At 38.0% G+C, this 24,358-nt stretch overlaps 1 protein-coding gene across 1 annotated transcript in view; it reads right to left on the reverse strand.

The window, feature by feature from the left end:
* Nucleotides 1-24,358, reverse strand: part of cdh13 (cadherin 13, H-cadherin (heart)) — a 385,568-nt gene that overhangs the window by 130,653 nt on the left and 230,557 nt on the right. The window contains exon 8 of the mRNA XM_079681783.1: nt 553-731. Coding sequence (XP_079537909.1) covers nt 553-731 — 179 coding nt within the window. The remainder of the gene's footprint in view (nt 1-552; nt 732-24,358) is intronic.

The following is a 24,358-nucleotide window of genomic DNA, read 5'->3' on the forward strand; positions in this document are numbered from 1 at the left end:
TCTGAGCCCCATTTATTTTCCTCACAGACGGCAACAAAAGTCAGAAATTATACGATTTTAAATAAAAGCAATAATTGTGGCTTGATATTGAGTAAGAACATGTTTTTATGAACCACACAGCTTCCGGTCTTCCTATAACACGTAATGCCGTGAGACTACCAATAGAAATACATTGCTTTTAAAATGGTGCTGTGCAACACGAAAAAAAGGGGGAAATCGTGTTGGTGAACACGAATCAATAGATTAAAAATCGTGTTGGTGAACACGAAATGCCATGAGACTGGGTTAAGCCATACCGAGCGAGGCCGAGCGAGGCCCTGTAGTGGAAATGCACCATAACTTCACCCTGAAAGCTTTAGTGATGTGCTGAGAAAGAGTGGATGTACCCAGAAGCTGCAGCTCAAAAATGGAAAGTGGCTTGTGACAAGAACCTGTCCAGCTGAGAGTCTCTCAGATGGTCCTTCTCCAAGTGGCACACTCAGAGCAAAGCAAAGCAACACAACATACACACCCACACACACAAATATGCACACGTTTGCCAAGTCTACCAACCTCTCTGTCAAGTAACGTGTGGGAGATGACAGTGACGATGTCGCCTCGTTCTGGATTGATGTAGAACATGGTTGGGGAGGGCTTGTCCGGCGACTGCCTGACGATGTTGTAGCGCAACGCCGCGTTATCGGTGCCTGGGTCGTCAGCGTCAAACGCCGTCATTGTCATCACCGTGGTTCCTGGAGGAGACAGCAAAAGACAGTTTTGAGTCTGAGCTCACACTTACTTGTAATAGTGGATATGTGAGCGAGGATTCCAAAAGCTGGTGTTGTGAACTAAATATTTTAGGAATAAAACAACATTTTTGAAGATACAGCAGGAGTTCATTTTTTCTACTCTGAGATTGATTCATTTTTGTATTGTTCAAACGACACATGAAGGAAAAAAAAGCTCCTGAAATAAATCTCAGGAATGGAACTAATGGAACAGGTTAAAGTGTCACACTCCTTCAAAGAGTATGCTAATTTTGACATTTTGTATTTCAAAAGATTTACATCCCAAAGGTTATAGATGCATGTTTTAAACTAGAACAAATCCAATAATTTATGAACACATGTTCATGCTACCATGGTTTAGCCAAGAAAAAACAAAGTGAGGATGGGTTGTTGTCTACATAATATTGTAATATACTATGTGGATACTAAACTAGAGGCATGGCCATATACATTGTGCCATGTAGATTAAAGACATCTTATTGGTAACATACTTTATTTATATGCATGCCAGTGAAGACAAATCTAGTCAGTTCTGTCATGGGTTAAACATGGATGTGGGAAATTGTTATATGGGTGTACGCCGGTGTACGCATGTATGAGTGTGTTTCTGCACAGTATGTGTGCACTTGTTGGACAGGTAAGAAGCGGCTGTTCTTAAAGATTGGAATATTAGATTTTTTAGGTCTGCTAGTGAGGTGGCCAAAGGGTGTATGTGTATCGTACACTTACACCATTCAAGGAGCTTTGTTTTTGTTTGTTAGTCTAGGGAAAAACTATCAATCAAATGTTATTCAAAATTATACTTTTATCTCATGGGGCTTTACAGTTTGTACAGCATCAACACCCGCTAAACTTTGAGCCTTGCGTCATGCAGAGAAAAAGAGAGCAACGGAAATAGCACTACTGAGCTATTTCCATGAAATTTGGTGGAAAGGTATGGCATGGGCTGAAGTTCCAAAATCTGTTTTTGAGCAGGTCAGAATTATGTTGCGGATACGCAAATGATGCGTACACAGGGAATTTGTGCTGCAATTATGTTTTTTGGGAATAATGAGAAAAATTACTCACATTTCACATGAATGTCCCCACAAGCCAGAACATCAACTATCAACATGGTGTTTAAAGGATCTGAGTTATAAAATACAACAGATCTTCTTTGTAGCATCCATGTTGTTTCCAAATAAGGACTTATAGCTCATGAACACACCAAGTCAGAAGATAAACCTTTCAAATCGTGACATTTGAATTCATCTTTCTCTGCAGTTGAAAGGAAGGATGCACTATTTGATGTAGCCTATGATGGTTTAATGTTTGCTTTCGCAGAAAGAAGTCATCTTTGCTGTGTTATCCTCAACATTTTCATTGAATATGAATGAGTAAGAACTATTATACATATATATTTGATCGAATCAAATTGTGTTTGGAGATGAGAGCAATCATGGCAGCAGATGTATGAGAAGCGCAATTTAGAACTACAGATAGCCGCTTTAAAAAGTGAGCCTTTCCCAATTATGTGTTTTCTCCCTCCTGTCAGCTCTAACAGCATGGTGCATATTTGGTAATGGGAACAAAAATGAAAAACCTGCCCGCCGCAGCTGAGCTGAAATAGGAGGCAATCCTTGACACACACTCAACCATCCATCTCTCTCTCCTGTCAATCATGAGACACACACATTCACCAGGACGCACTCAATCTGCACATACAGGGAAGTACAGACACAAATGCAGTGATATATCCAAGGTTTCAGGCACACACTCTCACACACAGACCATGTAAGGTCGTTTCACTTCTGAGTAGTGTTTTTCATTGCGGGCAGAAGTGTCTATAAACTGCATCTCCATCCGGTACTTCATGGCCTTGATGTCACCAGCTTTCAGTCAGGCACCTCTGGTTAAAATATCACCGGCTGAATAACTGTTCAATTTGTCAAAGCTCTAAGTTTGATTCATTTTCAGGGAGATATGTCACCGCAGTCTGATGAGACAATGTGTCTGGACCACAGATGGATAGGAAGTCTGGAAGCCTTTGTGTGTTTGTGTGATAGAAATTGAAATTGATGAATTTAATTGGTGTGGTGTCATTTGTTTGTCAACTGTTAAGAACTATTATCAGTAGATTAGGTCAAAATAATGCACTGTAACTCTAAAATGCTTCTTCTTCTGCTTTCAGTACTTTCTATTTATATTGGAGCTGATATTTTATTGTTAAAAGTCCTGCCTTAGTTACCTTATAAGACCCTGATACTTTTATTTTGTGAAAGGATTAAGCCCACTGAAGTTATGTGTTTTCTGGCAAGAAACCCCCTTGTGATTTCCTTCTTGACCCACATACTTAACAAAACATTGTCCTAAGCACCCAATAGCAGCACTGCGTCGCACGGCTCATAAACATCGATCTCTTTTCATGCTTCACCTTAATACCCCGCAGTACTTTGCCACAGTGCATTAGTCGAACCGTTCAAATAAGACACAGAAAGGGCTGGAAATATGTAAAGTCTTAAATAATGGTGGCTTAGATCCAAACATCTTTAGTCCAGTTGGAGGTAATGAGGGGCAGAGAGGTGTGGGTTTTATCCCCTTGGCATTTGCATTCCAAGGTGAACCATTAATGGTTAAGTAAACCAGTAATCCTTCCTCTGCAGAATAATTACAAAGTCCCATCTCCTTCATTACCGATACTCTGTTCCACTTCACACTTCTGAAGCCACACTCTTAAAGATGACTCAGTGAGGTTGCGCATAAACACACATGGTAGCACGCATAGTTTTACACAGTGACACACCAACCAGTGGAAAATTAGTTTTAAAACGGTGACTAAATTAGTTATCTTGAACAGATCTCAGTGAATTATGTTTCCATTGCGCAGGTTAACCGAGGTTCCTTGAACGCAATGCAATCCTATTACATGTTTTATGGCATATCAGCCCTCTCAAGCGTCACTGTCTTCATCAGATACCATAATTCCACTCACAAATGAGTATCATGTAGCCAATAAGCATTTGGTCAGTCAGGAATACAACAGGGCATCAGCAGTAATCATCTTACATGATAAACATCCAGCATTCTGTAATGGGACAATGGGGCTGGGTATAACAGCCACACTGATGTATGCCGTGGTAAATCTTAACATGACATCATGGGGCCGGTCAAGGCTCAATCAATCCTAACTGCATTGGATGTTTAGATGGTGGGATGGATGTGAAAACACAGGACTGCCATTACCTCGCTATCACTTCCATCTGCCGTGCTGCTGGATGACACCAGCTCGGAGTCGGTGAAAAGCGATACAATAAAGATGGAGACGGCAGAGAGAGAGACTCAAAATCATCCAGTTATTATGAAAGGATGTAATGTTCGGTGAAAAAAAAGAGAAAGAAATGCAACAAAGAACCGGGCTATGAGGTAAAAAATCAACGATCCAGACATGAAAAGACACGATGACTGACATAAAACGCACACATACACATGTTTTGGATTGATTTTGTCACAGGGTGCTGTTGCCGATAGCTAACTCCAATATCTTTCTCAAAGACCAAGGGAAATCAGCAGGGGCCATCACATCTGTGGGTGCCACCAGGGAGCTGACGCAGTGTGAAGAGCCAAGATGAGGCAAGAGACCATAGACAAGATTATCTTTTAAAGAAGGGTAAATGTGATTCTAGTTCGGGTTCGAGGCTACAATGTGTGTGCACATTATTGTCTTTCACAGTGTATCGGCGTGAGGGTGAGTGATGAGAATTTTATTTTAAATTATTCAACATGTGCGATGGATGTTCCAAAAGCTGAAATGGGATTTATATTAATCAGACTCAAGTGAGTGAGAAAGAGTAAGAGCTGACCTGTTCTATTCTCAGGTGCGAATGAGATCAAAGGGAGTTCAGAAGTTAATCATCTCATCCACTAGCAATAGTGTGGAGATCGTAGATGAAGATGACTTACAAGCACATAATCATAAGGAGAAGAAAGCAGTGGTAGCAGAAGTGGGGAGAGAAACAGAAATATAAAATAACAAATGAGTGTAGAGACTGCCACTACTGAATTTCAGGAGTTTAAGAGCCATATATTCTTTTTACACTTTTAGTATGTAGCCATATTAAGATTCTACATAATTCAATATATGATATTTGACAATGTGTAACGTTTGTACAAGGTTATTTGTATGTAGAGGCATTTATGTATACCAGTGTCAAACATGGGAGTAGGTTTGTCAAAGTCAAAGGGTTCAGTATCAATGGTAAAGCATATATGGTCCATTAACTGCCATTAAATAAAACACTTCTTGATGGTTGTTGTTACAAGAGACGGGATTCTACATTTCAGAGTCTTGGTTGTTTTTAATGAGCTTTGCCTGTATTTGTTTTTTTGCTCTTTCTTTATCTCACCGCAACATAAGCGGGGTTCTAAACCTAAATCTGTGACGGTTGTATTGCCACCACTGTCAATAACCTCTGATCAAACCACACTAGAATAGACCTCAACTCATTACTATTAACTAAGAAAGAAAGGGTTTTCTTCTGTACTTAAACTTTTAATGTTGCATATTTGGTAATGAATATTAATGTCATCATCTTTACATTAACAAACACGTTTCAAGGGGCTTTAACATATGTATATGGGAACCTTCTTTGTAGCTCTCAATTCAGCAACACACGCTTCTTTTTGCAAAAACTATTTTTTAGTAATATAATATTATTTCTCCCCAGAGGTGCCTTCTGTTTTTACTAAATGGGCCCAATAATTAAAACCATGTTGAAAACATATGCAGCCTGATGCATGGTTACGACACCCTAGCCTAGAGTAATAAATCCCCTGAATAAGATATTAAATAATAATAAAACAATAAACACTTATACTTTCTCCAACTTTTCTCCCATTTTTGTTTTTCTGTAAAGTATTAGATACCTTTAACTCTTTAAGTCTCAGTATAAATAAAGCAATCATACTTTTTTTTAAAACAGATGGAAGTGAAAACCGCAACCAATTCTGATTAAAATGGATTATTTGACTAAAAGAAACAACATAAATGCTTGCTTGGACAACAAACTAAACGTTTTTGCGCTCTTGATCACAATGCATTGTTGATTCATAGTTTCACACAGGCAAAGAATGGGCCTCTTTGAGTTTCATTCTTTGTACTCCCACTCATGTCTAAAATGACTATTGTTGTCAGCTGTAAACACATGCAGTCTTGTCTATTAAGTAGTAAGGTGTACAGTATATTTGGTGATGCCTCTTTCGGTAGAGACAGACTTGACTGAATGCTTTATTGTACTCTTTTTACGCTGTTTGCCTGCCTTTTGCTGACACTCCAAAACTCTTCAGTGATTGGAAGCCAATCCGTCAGTTTGCCTCTGTGGCTTTTGTTACACTTCTCATAACAAAGAGATGATTTATAAAAATCTGATTTTCTTCAAATCAAATCACTTCATGCTCGTACAGTATAAATGCTGTTGTGTGTTTTCTGCAGTAGCGTTCCCCAAATGGTTTTATTTTCACGACTTTCTACCTTTTACATGATTGCACAATGATGCCGGGTTATGCCAAATGAGTGAATGTGTGTCAGTTCAGTATATTGGAATGTTTTGTAACTGTCTAAGCACATTACAATTCTCCAGTCCATTAAACTGAGCTTCAGGCACTTGCAGCACAAACCTAGCTATTTTCCTGCATTTACAAAAAGCCTTTCCAGAGGGTGCCTGTCGAGGCTGTTCACTAAGTACATGGCTCTTTCTCAAGCACAAAACAGTCAGATTTGGCAATATGAAAAATAAACAGAGAACAATACCCTAAGATAAAAACGTAACATGAAACGCTTGAACATTAACGGAATAACCTTTCCCACGGTGTGTTAAAACATTGTAGATTTCTTTTTTTTTTAAATGGAAGATATATCAGTTTGATGACTTTATTTTTCCCATAAAATAGTAACTTTACATTAGAGGCTTCAACCCTATCATGGTGACTCATTATTAAAAAAGATAATTCTGATAGATTGCTAAAAAACTGTAGGAGATTCGTAAACCACCAGTTCTCTTTGGCTCTATGACATTTTAGCAGAAGTTTATAAATATTGTTATTAAATTATCCCAAAAAGAAACTCTGTACCAACTCTCAGCCATTGTGCTTCTTTTTCAGCACATTGTCGTAATCTTTTCACACTGTGCTCGGATCTATCTGCAACGTGATTCCAATTTTAATATTTTTCATTTGCATCACAAATGTTGAGGATAATCTAAATATACAGCTTGGGGGGTGAAGCAACTGTTGTTTTGCCTAAAAGTTTCACCATTCAGCTAGTTCGTAAAACTTTTGAAAAGTAAATTAAATTAGATGCAATAACAGTAGAGGCGGAAGCTGTATAAAAAGATAACTTTTGTCGAGTCTGTGCGCCTAAACTAAATTTGAGATAATGAGCTACGAGCTGAAAGTCAAGTGAATGGAGGGAAATACAGTCCAACTGCCCTGTGCTGCCTCCTCCACAATGCAGCTTCCTCATGCTCATCTTCTCACCCACTGTCTGCAGGCCACAGCTGGACCATTGGCACAAACTAGATAATCAACCATTTATGCTGGATGCAACCCAATGTGCTCAACAAACAAAGGAGAACAAAATACAGGTGTTCAGAATTTTGCGAGGAAAAAAAGTGTCCCGATTGAAATGTAACATACCAAAATAGACTAAATCGAAATGATGCTATATGATGAATAAATGCATACATAACAATGTTATAGATACTGATTGACAGAGGGACAGTTTCATTACAGAATGTCAATGACACATTTGCTCATGAGAATATAAATAACCGCCTAATGAGAATATAAATAACAGGGAAGCTAATGAACAGAATATCCTGCAAAACAACTCTTCCATCTAAACAAACAATCAAAGCTGAGTAATGAAATCACATCTTAACTTGATAATTGAAAACATAATTGAATTGTATTAGGCCTTCTGAAAGGAGAAACAGATTGGGTGTTTATAAGAGGAGAATATGAATGAAGAAAAACCATATTCGAAGTGGTTGTGCATGTATTTTCATATAATATGTTCATATTAGGTCATTGGGCCAAAGTGGGGAACAAAATAGGCCAGTTTAAACATTAAATGTAAAAGAAAGTACTTCCCATGACATTGTTAAACAGACCTATCTATGTTATGTTTTATTTAAAGTAAAATGTGATGTGCCACAATGGATAACCTTTACATAGCCAAGACAAAGTTACATTCAACTGTTGCTAAAGAAGAAAAAAGAAGAAAGGATTTAAATACAATACATTTAAAATTATGAGTAAAATACTGTTGCTTTCTTCGTCAATCCAATTATCAGTTCATTTATTTTTATCTTGTTTGATCTCACACTTCTAATCTCTCAAAAAACGACTTTATATTCAAGTTGTTAATGCAACACCAACCATGTACAGATACTATCGTGAACATCTTTCTGAACTGACAATTAAACGTGTCACCTTACCCACTGTTTCAGCAAATGCACCATCAACACCAGCAGGGAACTCTAGGGACTTGTTAATATGAATGCATCATTTAGCACTTTATAGTACAAAGTAAATGTTCTCATTTTTCCAGGTACAGTTCATCGTCTATGAAGTTTGCTTCTGCTAATAAATACTGATACAAAAACTTAACATTTACTAAATGTATTAAGACAGATCTAGAATTTGTTGTTTGCTCATTGTCTCCAGAAATGTTGAATTAACTGCCAAGAGGCAAACATTTGCATTTTCTTGTTTAGTTCTGAATTGTCACCTTGCCTCCAGTAATGCCTCCAGTGATTCTATTTCTACTGATTTATGCAAAACATAATTTATTAGACGATTAATTCTTTTCGGAAGCGTATTCATTGTCACATGTAAGCACTAGTGTCTACACAGTCAATGCTTTTGGGCAATTTACTGTCAATCACACCGCTTGAGCTGCAGGTATTTGTACTTTGTAGGAATACTGTGCAGACATAGACAGACAGAAGAACATGCAAGCCTCAATTACTTAGCCATCTTGCAGTTTCATTTGAGTAATGAATATAGTTCACCCCATTCCTACTTGACAAATTACTACTAACATTTGGCCTTTGTCTGAAATTTGAAAGGGTGCAATCAACATTCATTCTCAGGATAAATGACTCAGAAGTTCAAGGAATATATCGTCTCCACCACGGATTGGGAAGAGGTTAGAGTTACAGTAGGGTTGATGAAAACATGACAACAGAGCATACACTATAATTGTCTTGTATTTCTTAGCATTATGCCGTTTATTACTGTACAAAACATACAATTGATATTCTTTTCTAAGTCAGACACAAACAATCCTCCGTGCTCATCCTTAAACATGCATACTTAATTCAGAAATGAGACAAAACTGATCAGAAACATCTTTGTTGGTCTACAGTTCCAACAATCACCGACTGGCTTAAGGGTTTGAAACATAGACTGACTAACAAATATAAAAAAGTAATCACTGTAACATTTTCACTATTTACTAACTTACAATGACAATGAATACTGCTTCCAATGACGACTTGCCACAAAGGCATACTCTTCTCTTGTCTATGCGGAAGGATTATCAATTTTAAGCCAGTTTAAACAATCTACCTGCTCTATCGAAATCAGTCACATTGACCCGAAGCAAAATATGTCACATTATATAATGACTGCCACCTAGTCATCATTTTGAGAAAAACGCCTTCAAAGTTTCCTCTTCTCTGGAATATTGGAGCAAATTATCAAAGTAGTACGGAGGAAACCAACACAGTCTCACTCCCTGATAGTCCAATAGTGACGCTTGGTCAGGGTCCTTTGGCGTGCAGTTGTGACGCACCGAGTCTCCTTCAGCTTCATAAACGGACGCAAAGAGCTTTCAACTGATTGCAATGTATTCCCATCGGCGGCGGTATTTGACGCTCAGGGAAGCACCGCATCGGTCCATGTCGGCAGCAGTTAAAGGCAATGTGAGCGTCCATTCCCATTGGATATCGGAGAATGTTACACCAGGAAATAAGTATTCTCCTTACTGTCGATTGATTTTACAGTGATATCTGCACTACTCATCAACTCAAAAACACCAGATTATCCTTGTTGATTACACAACATTGATTGGTTTAAATTGTGTACAATGGTTTTGTGTTTTTCCCCTTCGACTCTGAGAAACAAATAGTTGTATCAGAGTTTAGGATGGCCGAAGACACTACACTACCCATAATCCTCAGCTATCGTTTGAGACTACACCATGCGCCTTGCTCGACAAACCCAGTGATTAGTCCTCAAGCTCTGTGATTGGTTGACCTCCGACTGTATTCCATATGAAAATAAAACGTTTCGTAAAAGATAAAATCATACTTTATTCAGCAGTGCTTGCTTTACTCTTTGAAAGTCATCACATAAATGCATTGTAGTAAATTGTGTTTTCCCATCGCTTTTGTGTTACACATATCAAAACAATATATATGTGGTCGTTTGTGGATAAAAAAATATATCCATTGTAACCTAAACCAGAAACAGCAGTATATTTGATTGTGTTAACACTGTAAACTTGACAGCGTTTTAACCCAAACCACCTACTGGTTATAGCACGTTATTACACGTTTAGAGTAATTGCAATGCAGGTAGATTGTGTTGCTTTTTAATGACTGTTTTTAAATGCCTTTTTCTTAATGTCTTTCATTTTTGTAAAGCACTTTGAATTGCCTCGTGTTGAAAGGTGCTATATAAATAAACTTGCCTTGCCTTGCCCAAGGTCTGCTGCATGTTTTGTTGAATGTGTTATATTTGATGAAAACATTTAAATATTAACAGTACATACAAAATAAGGGGAAAGTAGAAGGCATGATAGAAATATAGAATATAAAATATCAAGAAGAAACTGTAAATGATCTCTACAATAAAACAATGTAGTGCAGGATGTACAAATATATTAATAGGAGGATGTGCAAAACCGACAAACTAATTAACCTTTATTAAAACATTAAATAATACTTTAGCTTAAGGTCTTCTTTTAAACACATGTAAGCATAAAGTTTTGGGGGTATCTATCTACAGATAAATATTAAGCCTGACAAATAACTTAAAGTCTAATATATTGCATGGTTTGTTTTGGGACTTGACAATCAACTTTCCTGCAATGTTAACTATGTTGAAGCACTTATTTTAACCGATATTATACATATTTATTATGCTCTTATAAGATATATGTAGATAGAATAAGAAATGTGCAGAATTTGAAAGTTTAATGGTGGAGGTATACACACATATTGATATGTCTTGTAATGCACTGTTGAGGAACCTGTGACCCAAGTGCTTAATTCATTGCATAACTACACCGTAGTTGTGTATAATGATATGTCAATAAACCTTTGAAAATCTTGAAATCTTGAAAGGGATGTGCAAAATACCCATTATATACAGTTTTTAATGAACGGTTAGAGAATAACGAGTAACGCATATGCTTTATAGGGATCTGCAGATACATTTGTTGTCTTCTCAAGCACCAACAATCAAATATCTCGTCTGATTGTTGGCACTTGACAATCACCTTCACTGAATTTTACTCAGGTGTAACTAAAGTCTGATTTAAGGTTTGTTTATTTTTCACATCATTAATCCAAATCTGTAAAGTAACTCAAATAAATGTAGTGGAGTAAAAATACCATGATAACCTTAAGGAAAGCCCTCAGGATTATAAAAGACCCCCATCACCCCAGCCACAAACTGTTCTGTCTGCTGCCGTCTGACAGGCGGTACCGCAGCATCAGGACTAAAACCACCAGACTCAGGGACAGCTTCATCCCACAGGCCATAAGACTATTAAACACCTGAACTTTTAAAACAACATCCACAACATGAATCTGGCTGCAATGTACACAGTATTTATCTAATATATCATATTCCAATCACTTGTATATAGACACCAATGTGTTTCCTATCCCCTAAACCTCCAGGGATGTATACAGTTTAATACTGGCAACTTGTAATTATGGGAAATACGAAAACGTCTTTTAAAACTACAATTCCCAGTAGAGACGTGCCATAGAACATGTTGTGAAACACACATATAGCCAGCATGTGTAGTTCTGGGGGGGGGGGGGTGGACTCGTTCAAATCCTGTATTGGATAGTGTGCCGTCGATGGGTTTCATGCCATTTGAAAGTGCTGTTTGACGCTCTGCGTACATTTCGCGCACTGCCACTCCAACATCCAATCACAGAGCTTGAGGACTAATCAAGGGGTTTGTCAAGCAAAGCCGCTGGTGTAGTCCTAAACGATAGCTGAGGATTATGGGTAGTGTAATCCTAAACTCCGAAAAAATATTTGTTTCTCCGAATCGAAGGGGGAAAACACAAAAGCATTGAACACAATTAAAACCAATCAATGTTGTGTAATTAACAAGGATAATCTGGTGTTTTTGAGTTGATGAGTAGTGCAGATATCACTGTCAAATCAATCGACAGTAAGTAGAATACTTACTTCCGGGTGTAAAATTATCCGTTATCCAATGGGAATGGACGCTCACATTGCCTTTAACTGCCGCCAACACGGACCAATGCGGTGCTTCCCTGAGCGTCAAATACCGCCGCAGATGGGAATACATTGCAACCAGTTGAAAGCTCTTTGCGTCCGTTCATGAAGCTGAAGGAGACTCGGTGCGTCACAACTGCACGCCATAGAACCTGACCAAGCGTCGCTATTGGACTGTCAGGGAGTGAGACTGTGTTGAGGAAACATATTTTCGTTTGGATTACTGGTCTGGGGGAAGCTCGCGAGTGTTTGTGTGTGTACGTACATGGACATACTACAAAAGTATTTCATTTGGAATTTTAATCAGGGTTTCTCCCTTCGTAGCTGACTCTCCTATATTTGCATGTCCCTGCATGCTCCCTTCTCTCCCACTGGCATAATGAATGCTACGAGTTCCATTGTGGAGCCAAATGTCAGGCCCCAAGGCCGGCAGACAGTCCATGAAGCGTAATGACCAGCTGAACCTACTCCTCTTGTGACCCGGAGAATAGCCGAGAGGGGGCGAGAGGACAGAAAAGTCACTACATGTGAGAAAGAAAAAGAAGGAATTAAGTGAAGAGTGGAGGGAGTGGAATGCTGATGAAGAAACAGAAATATGGACAAAGAAGAAAGCAGGTGGTTGAGGCTTAATGCATTGTGAAATCTCTCCAAATGTACCAAGGCTGTTGACTCAGCTGTGCACAGTACACAGTTGCAGGAGTAATCAGCAAACTCAATAACAACCTGGGGTGTATTGATTATGGGAAAACTTCAGCTGCCACACCACATGATCCCATCATCATTAAGGAACATTTAATTACCTCGTGGCTGTGATGCCACCAGACATGTCCAAATGTTACACGCTTTTAATGTTCTGCCAGAGCAAAACGAGCCCCCCCACCCAAGAATATAGTTTCAAAACACCAAGTCATTAATCTGAGGAGGCAGGGAAGTGACACAATATTGCTTTCAGTTTCATAAGCTTAATTCATCATCTCGGTGTGTGCACGATTAGACAGCAGATTGTGTCTGATGGTGCTGCTCAGCACGCGTATCCATCTGAATCTACCTTAGGGGAATGTTGGCTGGATCCACAAAGGCGATCTCCACAGAGACTCAGAGGAGCAGAGGATATCTCCACTGGGACAGGTTGGTAAAATGAAAGACACTCTCTACACTCTAAAAACAAATGCCTTGGCTCAACAAAGAAAATCAACACAACAGTTTGCATCGATGTTTATTGAGTTAGGGGAGAAGGATTTTCCTCTACAATCAGAGGTGTTTTTAATTACCACTTACTTAATAATTGGTAGCATAAATACAAGTTTTGAAGTTGATTACTCAAAAGATTAAGTTGTTCCGACTAGTTTTACCACATGATTTAAAAGGGATTTTAAGTTGTATGTACTTAATTACCCTCATTCGGGATACAAGTTTTTAAGTTGATTACTCCAAAAATTAAGTTGTTCCAACTTGTTTTGACGTATGATTTAAAAGGAATTTGAAGTTGTATGTACTTAATTACCATCATTGTGAAAACACGTTTTTTAAGTTGACAAACATTTATAAATGAAGTTGCTCCAAATATATTGTATTCAATCGGTTTTTTTCTTAGCTTTTTCATGTTTTTGCCTTTTAAAGAAAGAAATCCATTGATTCCACAACAAACATATTAGGCAATTCACTTTTTATTTGGAACTGCAGTTGTTTATTTCAACACATGATGTTTCAATCAGGAGAGAATTCATTTTGTTTGAACATTTATTGACACATGCCATATGAAAAGGTGCATGAACACCTGAAATCACAACTGACTGCAGGAGAGAGGAGAACCATTTTATAGTTTGGCTGCAGCACGTTGATTGGCTGCTGGAGAATGAGGTGAAATGTAATAGGTTAAAGAAAACGCCTGTGATGAGCTGATTATAAGCAGCTGCGGAGTGAATGTATACACCCAGTCTTCCTGAAAGAACTTGCGCTGAGCTTCATTTAACTCTTGAAAAAAAAGATAAATAACACAAATTTAAATTGCCCCACAAATAATAAATAAACACATTAGCCATATTACCATGGGAAATGAGGACACAGCAAATAAATGCTGCCATCACATCGAAGTTAGAGGCCTTTGCATATTTAAAACCAGTGCCAAAGATACCAAATCTGTAAAGTTTTTGTAAAACTACAGAAACAAAATCTCAATGGCACCAACCTGCAGATCACACACACCAATTTGACAAAAGATGTAACAAAGATGTTTACACTGCCGACAGTCATTGTTTCAAACAGTATGAACACATTTAACGCAGAATGCTTGCTCATTCATTTGTTTCCCTCAACCATGATGGTTGCCATCGTATGGTCAGATCCTGGGGTGGACCGGTCACTGATGAAGGCGATATTCATGTCCTTTTGAAGCACATTAAATAATAGCTTAGCGCATAAGAGATAATGAATTAGGTAATTGCATACTTTTTAAACTGACACTCTTAGCTAATTCAGAGCCATTATTACCAGCTGCTAAAGCAGCGCTGGTATTGTTTTCACCTATTGAGTCTGCATGTGTGTGTCATCATGGCAATGTGGTCCTGAAGACACACAGAGGTGCTTTTGAGTACTTTGCCTAGTGTTTAAATGCATGTGGACAGATTTGGTCAATCACAACCGTGCAAGTTTTAATTTGTCTTCTCATCTTTTTGCAGGTTCTATACAATATGTGAACTGGTTAAGTGAAGAGCAGAAGCCACTTTTCAAATGTTACACAATCCTTTTCCCATGCCATTGCTGTCAACACCTATCCATGCTGAACGTTGCTAAGATACTATTGATTGGGGCGTGAACAAAAGTGCAATATGCTTCAAAATGTAACTGACAGAGAGCAGTGTGCCCATGGATTTTATTTTATTTCAAGATTTTGAATTACGTCGCTAAACTCCTTGAAAAGGTCCTCTTCCTTTTCTCCAAGGTACACGACAAGGCAGCGGATGGCTATAGTTCTCTGCGTACTTCAAGTGTATTGTGCTATTTTTGAAAAAGGAAAAAAAGAGAAATTACCTAAATTAATATTTTCTGAATGGGTGACTACCAACAACTTGCATTTCAATGACAACTCTAAATAACGATCCTACCTCAAGAAGCATGTCCTTGATCTGCTTCACCGAGATTCATTTTTAATAAAAAGCGATATCACAATAGTAACCAAAGTATTTTTATTCTCACAGTAGCCTCTACTACTTTGTATCCTCTCACATAACTATTCACAGTTCAAAGGGTGCTAATTTAGGTCAAACAGCAATTTGCCTATACAGTGCAACTAAAAGGCTATCTACTGTATTTGAATGAAAAAAGATGACACTCACCTTAAAATGTCCTTTGTGTAGTATTTCTATTTGTCTTAACTGTCTGAACTTGTCCAGGCATGTTAAGTGGGAGTGGACTTGAAATCATTAACTCAAGGTGTAGAACAATTAAGTTATCAAGCCAATTGCATTACTTAGTACAACTTTAATTTAGTTTTAAGTCAACGCAGAAATCAGAGTTCAAATTACACACAATATTAAGTTGATGTAATTACCAACATTATTACGTCAACACAACTTATAAATTAATGTTGACAACTTAAAATGTTTATCTAAATCAATTAACTCACATTTTTATCTTGCAACCATGCATTTAATTAAGTGGAGGTGAAAGGTCGCCTCAATTCGTTTTTAGAGTGTATTGTTTTTGATTGTGAACAACATAGAAGTTGTTAATGGAGGGGCGTCGCATGAAAAATATTTATCCTTAAATTGCTGTAATATTCCACATGCTCTGGCGTAGAAGCTGCATAATACATTGCATAGTGCCTTTCACATTAAAGTATTATTGGGGTGCTATCTATGCATTGCACCACTGTCAGTCTCCCTTCCTGTTTCACACTTGGCTTTAAGGGTGAGTTTCTGAGCCAAGGTGGAATCAAAAGGTGAGACTCCCATCTTAACTAGACTTTGGAATATGACTCAAGGCTCAAGGCAACTCATTAAAATGTAAGACCCAAGGGGAGCTTTTTCAAATGAGGGATCACAACCTCTCAGTCAGGAGTTTATGCAGGAAGTAGACCAACTATTAAGAGGGAGATGGCACAAAAGAGGCAGACCATGGTAGACGTGCAGTAATATAGGTGTGATTTCATGGAACTTAGCAAAATGCAATAAGGTAGATAATTCCATAGAAAGCCAAATGTCCACATATCCTTTGCTAATTTATCACAGAATATTATGGCGATTCTGGAAATAATGTTATGCTTATGGCATTAAGATTTCCACTACAAACAGAAAGGATGGTTTGCATCCCTCCAGTAAGCGTTTCAGAGACTTGGAGAGTCTAAGGAGAAAGCAAAGCTGTACTATTGGTAAGGAAACTTTATGTTTTTTATTATTTTAACCTTTCGCCCATCTATTCAGTACCCATTGTGCAAAGCTGCGAGCTTCTGAGATACAGGCCACAATGTATTTAACAGAGAAATGATTTTACAAGGAAGACATTATTTGAGGACATTTGCCAGAAATAGTTTGTAAAGTGGTGCTTTTTAAAAAGGAAGTCTCATATTTATAAACCAGCTGTTAATGAGTTAACAGAACTGACTGGTCTTATTCAAACAATTTCCCTTTAACGTTCAGTAATCTGATCACGAGGCATTTGAGACCGTTAGGTCTAATAAAAAGATCAAATTGCATGAAAACAACCGACAAAGAAGAAGGAAATCCTTACCACTAGCTTGAAAGAGTTAGTACAGAGACCTGAAGAGACACATGCAGTATCAGTTTCCTTTTGAAGATTTTACTTTGTAGGCTTGGCTCAATAAACAAACTGCATACTGCATTTTTCTTGTTTATATTCAGCATAGCAATGACTGTTTTTGAACACATTTATGAGTGGTCATGAAAACTTGCTACATTTAATAACTGTGGTTTGTGTCTAGACATGATGCACCATGAATATTGGTTTTGTGATTGTGTGATATACTGTATGTCAAATTAAAACAACCCTTCCACTAGATTGTATTAAAGGGCCCCTTTTATCCTCCTTTGCAGGTTCATATTTGTATTGTGTGCCTTTACCGGGACATGTTTACATTCTTTAATGTTCAAAGTGCTTTATTTTTCTCATACTGGCTGTTTCTTTTCACCCTCTGTCTGAAACCAGAGCCAAGTCTGCTCTGATTGGTTAGCTAATCGGCTTTGTTATGATTGGTCAACAGCTTAGAAAGGTCCCACCCCTTCACCTATCAAATACTGTGCAATGTGTTGGAGCGCTAGTCAATAGAAGTGTTAGATAGTGTTGTCATTTTTTCTCTGAAGTAAACAAAGAAGTCCACATTTCAGGAAGGGGGGAGGGGGGCGGTCGGGTGAGAAACTCCCTCAGGCATGAACCTTGGGATTTCAGCCTTTGCAGACCATACATGCACAACAACCTATATCACACACTACAGGAAAGGGAAAACCCAAAACAGCATAAAAGAGACCCTTTGGTTATACTGTAGGTCAGAATAAGAAATTGGACCTGATGATCAATTGAGGCTAAATGTTACTGTAAAGCATGGATTATGTTGTTCTTCAGGGTTCTGGACAGTTGTAAAACTTAAGTTAAACTTGAACATTTCTGGTCAAACAGATTTGTCGCAATCTGTTTATCTAATCCAAATCATTTGAGGACAAAGGAGTCAAGGACACACAGATTTTCACAAGGATAAGGAAATCATAAACCAAATGTAGTATACACAAGGGGAGGCAGGTAAAAAAAACTAAAAGCAGGAAGTATAACAAGAAAAGCCAAAAACACAAGATACATTTAAAACGCAAAAAACCATTGTACTACCGATTTGTGTGTGCATGTGTGTGTGTGTGTGTGTGTGTGTGTGTGTGTGTGTGTGTGTGTGTGTGTGTGTGTGTGTGTGTGTGTGTGTGTGTGTGTGTGTGTGTGTGTGTGTGTGTGTGTGTGTGTGTGTGTGTGTGTATAAGAACAGGTGTCAGTCTGATTGAGCGCTGAGCAGTGAGTGCAGCAGTCACTGGTCTGTGTCGGTGAGAGGACACTGCTGGCTCTCAGCTTTCAGGGGATTGTAACTGCAGGGAGGGATGGGGGGGGGGGGGTTGGGATTTGTGCAGCTGCAGTAAAGCTTACCCTTCCCGCAGTGACACCTCTGTCAAAAATATAAATGTACCTGCACACGTGCTGACAGCTGTTAAAAAAACAAAAGAAAGGAAATATACGATTTGCAGACACATGGGTCCCACATTTGCTTTGCTTTTCAAAACATACAGTCATGATGTTGAATGTGAAGTTGAGGCTGTCATATGAGTGCACATATACGCAAAGTGATGGACATTAACAATCCATGCAGGTATGAAAACGCTCAATATAATTATCAAAACGTAACTCAGATATATGTATGATTCACCAATCCATAATCTATCTGCTGCTCAACCATTTGAGGTTCCAACTAATGACTCCACTCGTTAAATCAAGACAAAAGATACTTCCCTTTTTAAAAGGACACTTCAATTAATTACCCCAGGAAAATCCCTCTAATTCCATCATTCTGGACAAGGGGCTCAGTGAATAAAACTGAAAACCTATTAGTGGGCATTCAGCTGATCTCGCCGAGAAAAAAGAGGCAATCAGTGCGGAGCAGCTACTGTACGGCAGAGTGGAGGGACGAGGAGGGGAGGATGCATGGTTTGGAATGAGTCATGGCACCAAAGTTACTGTACAGAACAAGAGGTTTCTGGTTAGTTATCTCATAGGTTGGTTCCTCTTTTAAAAAACTATTCTGCATTGAATACCGAAACAAGTCCTGTTTCTCGCTTGAGGCCAGGAAAAGGCTAGTCACTGTGACCTTTTGATTTATATGAATGCACCAGCCAATTGCCTGGTCAAGTTAGATGCTGAGTATCACAGTGCACTGAGATTTGTGAAAAACTGTAAAGCATTAACCCATCACTGTACCCTATATACAAGGGCAGGTTTGCTTTCACTAACTGTACGGAGGCTCAGTCACTGGTACATTTTTATATACAAAGCCATGTTAGGGAAACTTCCATCCTACACTCTAAAAACAAATGCCTTGGCTCAACAAAGTAAATCAACGCAAAAGTTTGCATCAATGTTTATTGAGTTAAGACAACTTCTAATGAAATTTTCTTAAAGCAACAAAGTTATTTGAGTTAGGGGAGAAGGCTTTTCCTCTAAAATCAGAGGTGTTTTTAATTAGCACTTACTTAATAATTGGTAGCATAAACACAAGTTTTGAAGTTGATTATTCAAAAAATTAAGTTGTTCCGACTAGTTTTACCACATGATTTAAAAGGAATTTTAAGTTGTATGTACTTAATTACCCTCATTCGGGAAACAAGTTTTTAAGTTGATTACTCCAAAAATTAAGTTGTTCCAACTTGTTTTACCGTATGATTTTAAAGGAATTTTAAGTTGTATGTACTTAATTACCATCATTGTGAACCCACGTTTTTAAGTAATGACAACTCTAAATAACGATCCTACCTCAAGAAGCATGTCCTTGATCTGCTTCACCGAGATTCATTTTTAATAAAAAGCGATATCACAATAGTAACCAAAGTATTTTTATTCTCACAGTAGCCTCTACTACTTTGTATCCTCTCACAGAACTATTCACAGTTCAAAGGCTGCTAATTTTGGTCAAACAGCAATTTGCCTATACAGTGCAACTAAAAGGCTATCTACTGTATTTGAATGAAAAAAGATGACACTCACCTTAAAATGTCCTTTGTGTAGTATTTCTATTTGTCTTAACTGTCTGAACTTGTCCGGGCATGTTAAGTGGGAGTGGACTTGAACTCCTTAACTCAAGGTGTAGAACAATGAAGTTATCAAGCCAATTGCATTACTTACTACAACTTGAATTTTGTTTTAAGTCAATTAACGCAGAAATCAGAGTTCAAATTACACACAATATTAGGTGGATGTAATTAATAATAATAATAATAATAATAGATTTAATTTGTTAGCGCTTTTACAGGTGCTCAAAGACGCTTTACAGATAATAGTGAAGAAAAAAGAAAAGAGAAGAAAGGAACAACAAATAAATATATCGTTAAAGTTAAAGTCAAATAATACAAAAACAATCACACATGAAAAGCCAGATTGAAGAGGTGAGTTTTTGTGAGTTTTTTGAAGGTGGTGAGGTCGGTGCAGTCTCTGATGGGTTGTGGGAGTGAGTTCCAGAGGGAGGGGGCAGCGACGGAGAAGGCTCTGTCCCCCCAGGTCCGGTGATTGGTGCGGGTGGGGATGGATAGGAGAATTACCAACATTATTACGTCAACACAACTTATAAATACATTTTTGCAAATTAAAATGTTTATCTAAATCAATTAACTCACATTTTTATCTTGCAACCGTGCATTTCATTACGTGGAGGTGAAAGGTCGCCTGAATTCGTTTTTAGAGTGTCTATCTGCTCCCTGATCTCACGGCAAATTGTAAGTGGCTTCTGCCTGAGATCGCATGCTGTAGTTTTATTAAATGTGCCAACTGCTAGGACTGTCTTAGGGAAGATGGCATTTAGATGCGCAGCTCCACTGTCTTGGAATAGTCTGCAATTGAAATGGAAACAGAGCAATCTGGTGCAACTAAATGTTTTTAAAGCTCGGTTGGATGCTACTCAATCGGAAGCTGTTGGTACCTGTTCATGTGGATAGTTATGTAAATTGTAATCCCTGTAATGATGCTGTATGATGTCCTTTTTGTTGTTCTGTTTATGTTTTTATGTTTCATGTGAAACCTACTTGAGCAGGTCTCCCTTGAAAAAGAGATCAATGATCTCAATGGGATACACCTGGATAAATAATCGTTAGAAATGAAAATTGGAAACTGCACCTAATTCGTGCACTAGCCAATAGCTAGCAGGGCTGTAATATTGCACAGTCAATGTAATGGCTTTTAAAAAATGCTACTGATACCAAGGCTGTGGACAATACCAACTTAATTGAGGCCAATTTAAATAAGACCAGATCCAGTTGAAATCAAGAGAAGTCCAGAGCGAAATCAATTTCTGAATCAAGCCATAATTGGCCACTCTGTTTCAAGATAATTTTCTGCTCTTCTGCGCACAAAAGCTTGCAGCAGAAAAGTACATTTAGGACAAGTTCCAAAAAAGGTGCAAATAGAAAATGCAGTAAAGTTGAAAGTAGATCAGTGGCCAGTAATGATTACTAGTTTGCACTTCGCATTAAATCCAACAAGTCAAACAAGCAACAAATCCAAGATAAGGGCAAGGCTTCTGGACATGATGCAAGGCAAGCACTGCAGCATGTATTCATTCTGAGTTTAACTGCTGAATTACTCTAACTTTAATAACCTGTTTGTTGAAATTCAGGAGAAAGTGTCAAATGTACATTACATTGTGTATATATTTAGACAGCTCTCCATTTATTTTTAATATTTTATATAAGCATGTCAAAAGCTTTTGACATGCTTTCAGGCTGAGTGTCAGAACAGTGCTTTAAGCTGCAGTGTAAATACTGATGCCACCATGCTAAAATTGTCACATGGATAATTCCACAATGATGATTTTCTCCATACATGCAGCAACCATGAGAAATGGAATAAAAAAGGGAGCAGATTATGCATAGGTTTTCATTTGTCACATTATGTTCGGGCATTACAGCTCTTCAGGGGTGAAGGATGTACAGAGATCCAACAGCGGCAAATTGAGGTAGTGGTACCACCTCTTGGAACAATTTATCAAATATATTGTCAAAAGTCATAATTTAGGCTACATGCAACTCAAAAGTATCTAAATTAAAGCATTAACTAAATATTAATGCTCTCAGAGATCTTATTTAAACTAAGAAAAGCTATTTAATTAGTCAGGGTCAATGAAAAAGCACACATGTCAGAAATTAACAAACAAAAAACTACTTTAACAACATTTGTATAAAACACAAACAAAACAACGCCATTTAAAAAATGTGTTCTAGTAAACTTTAAAAGACGTGATCAATGAATAAACTAGATTAGACCAAATCATGAATAAAGTGGCTGTTCAAACAATATTGTGTTCTCCCATTGTTCTTGATTCCTACCCCGTAGCAACACAATCAAGGACATCAAAACTTGACAAAGCACTTTGTATAGAGTACATAACTCAGATTCATACTCTCTTCCCTGTGTTGTGTGTCCTTGGTCTATTTGTCAGCTTCATTCTGTTGAGTACTTACAGGGGCAGGTGCAGTTGCAGGCGAAAAGTAACAGATTGCTGGTGCTCCACTGCTATTTGTTTGTCCTTGACAGAGGGTTACGACCATTCACAGCATCCACTGAGCGGGCTACAGTACAGGATGTTTGAGGAAAGTGACTGGAGGATGATATAGCAGGCTATTAGAAATAAAATGCTTTTAGGCTCTGTTGTGAACAATTGGTGAGCTCCATTGTAGAACCTGAAAAAAAAGCTATTGTGGGGACCAAAGGTGAGATAAAAAAAGGTACATGTGTTTAACTTGTTTATTCTCGAGAACTTGTTGGAGCTGTACGAAAGTATCTTGACAACTAGCTTTATGTTAAGGCCATACTATAGTTGTTTGATCAGATGTATTTGCTAGGTGACAGCAAAAAAGGCATTGTCTTTGAAACAGAAAAACAAATTGGCCAGTTTGCAACATTGCTGCTAGTAGTATTGGCCATATGTATTACTTTCCAGAAACAATGTTATGGAGACACCTGATCGGTCAGTTTTGGTTGCTACATGGTAATGTCTTATTGCCCTTTCAGACAAAATACACGTTTTGCTGGAAGCAGCGAAAAGTTGTTGTAATACGGCGGACGCATTGGAGATAATGGGTTTCAAAAGCCACCTTGATTACGAGTTAACCTTTATTGAGATATGGAGGTTTTTCAAAGTTTGCTAATACAATATTACATGTAATATTGCTCTGTTGTAAAAATTGGCTATTGAGACAAAAAACAGCATAAACAGAGATATATTGGATAGAGAGGAAACATAAACCAGTTAAGGAGCAATACGAAGATATGAAAGGATCAAAATAAGAGCCTTGAGCAAAGAGATATGAACATTGAATTCAATTTTTTACAAGCGTTTGCCATTTGGGATATTGTTGTGAAAACATAAGAACGATGAAACACTGACTGATGTTCAAAAAGAAGACCAGAGGGTGCGAGTCAGGGCAGAAGTCTTTCAGTCTGACCTTTAACTTGTCAAAGATGTGCCATATTGCCTCTGATGGATGCTCTGATTTCCTCAAATGGAGGTATTGCTCACGGCAACAGAAAGGTGTATGATGCACAATGTTTTATTTATCCCTCTGCGTCATAAAATAACAATGCAATGAAAAAGTAGAGAAGGAGAAAAGGAAGCCTTTGAAGTGTGTTCCACATGGTTGAATTCATTTCCATTTAAAACAATTTATTTAGAGCAGGGCTCTCGCACAACTTGGATTCCATCAACGATCAAAGACGACAAACACTGACTAACAATACTGTGTCTTCATGCAGAGTCGAATAGATGTGTCTGTTTGAAAGTAGAACACATATGTTATTATCAACAAACAGTGCTTTAATGAGACATAAGAATATCTGTACACATTTTAGAAGAAGAAAGATCATTTTAATAAGACTAATCACGTAAATATTCTTCTCACGCATATTACGTGTTGCTGATCCCACTGAGAATCAACACTCAAGTCTAATGTACACCCAGTTCTCACTAAGTGTATCTGTCACATACAAAATAGTGAAATTATAAATAGGAAACTCTAGTAATCTAGTCAGCCAAAGACATCAAGGTATTTTTCTCATGAGCTGGCAGATCAAACTGGGGCAAGACTTCCAAGTCAACACTTGACACATAATCCACAGAGAGTTATATGTTCTGTTTCTGTGGCATGTGTAGGCAGTTTCTTATTAACATATTAATTTCAACTAGGGATGCACCGAATATTCGGCCACCGAAAATTATCGGCCGAAAATTGTTAAAAAGGCCCTTTCGGCTTTCGGCCATTCACTGAATGTCAGAAAACAGGGTTACGTTGATCAAACTCCGCATATTTGTCCGGGTG

The sequence above is a fragment of the Notothenia rossii genome (genome assembly GCF_949606895.1).
Source record: "Notothenia rossii genome assembly, chromosome: 5".
Taxonomy (NCBI): domain Eukaryota; kingdom Metazoa; phylum Chordata; class Actinopteri; order Perciformes; family Nototheniidae; genus Notothenia; species Notothenia rossii.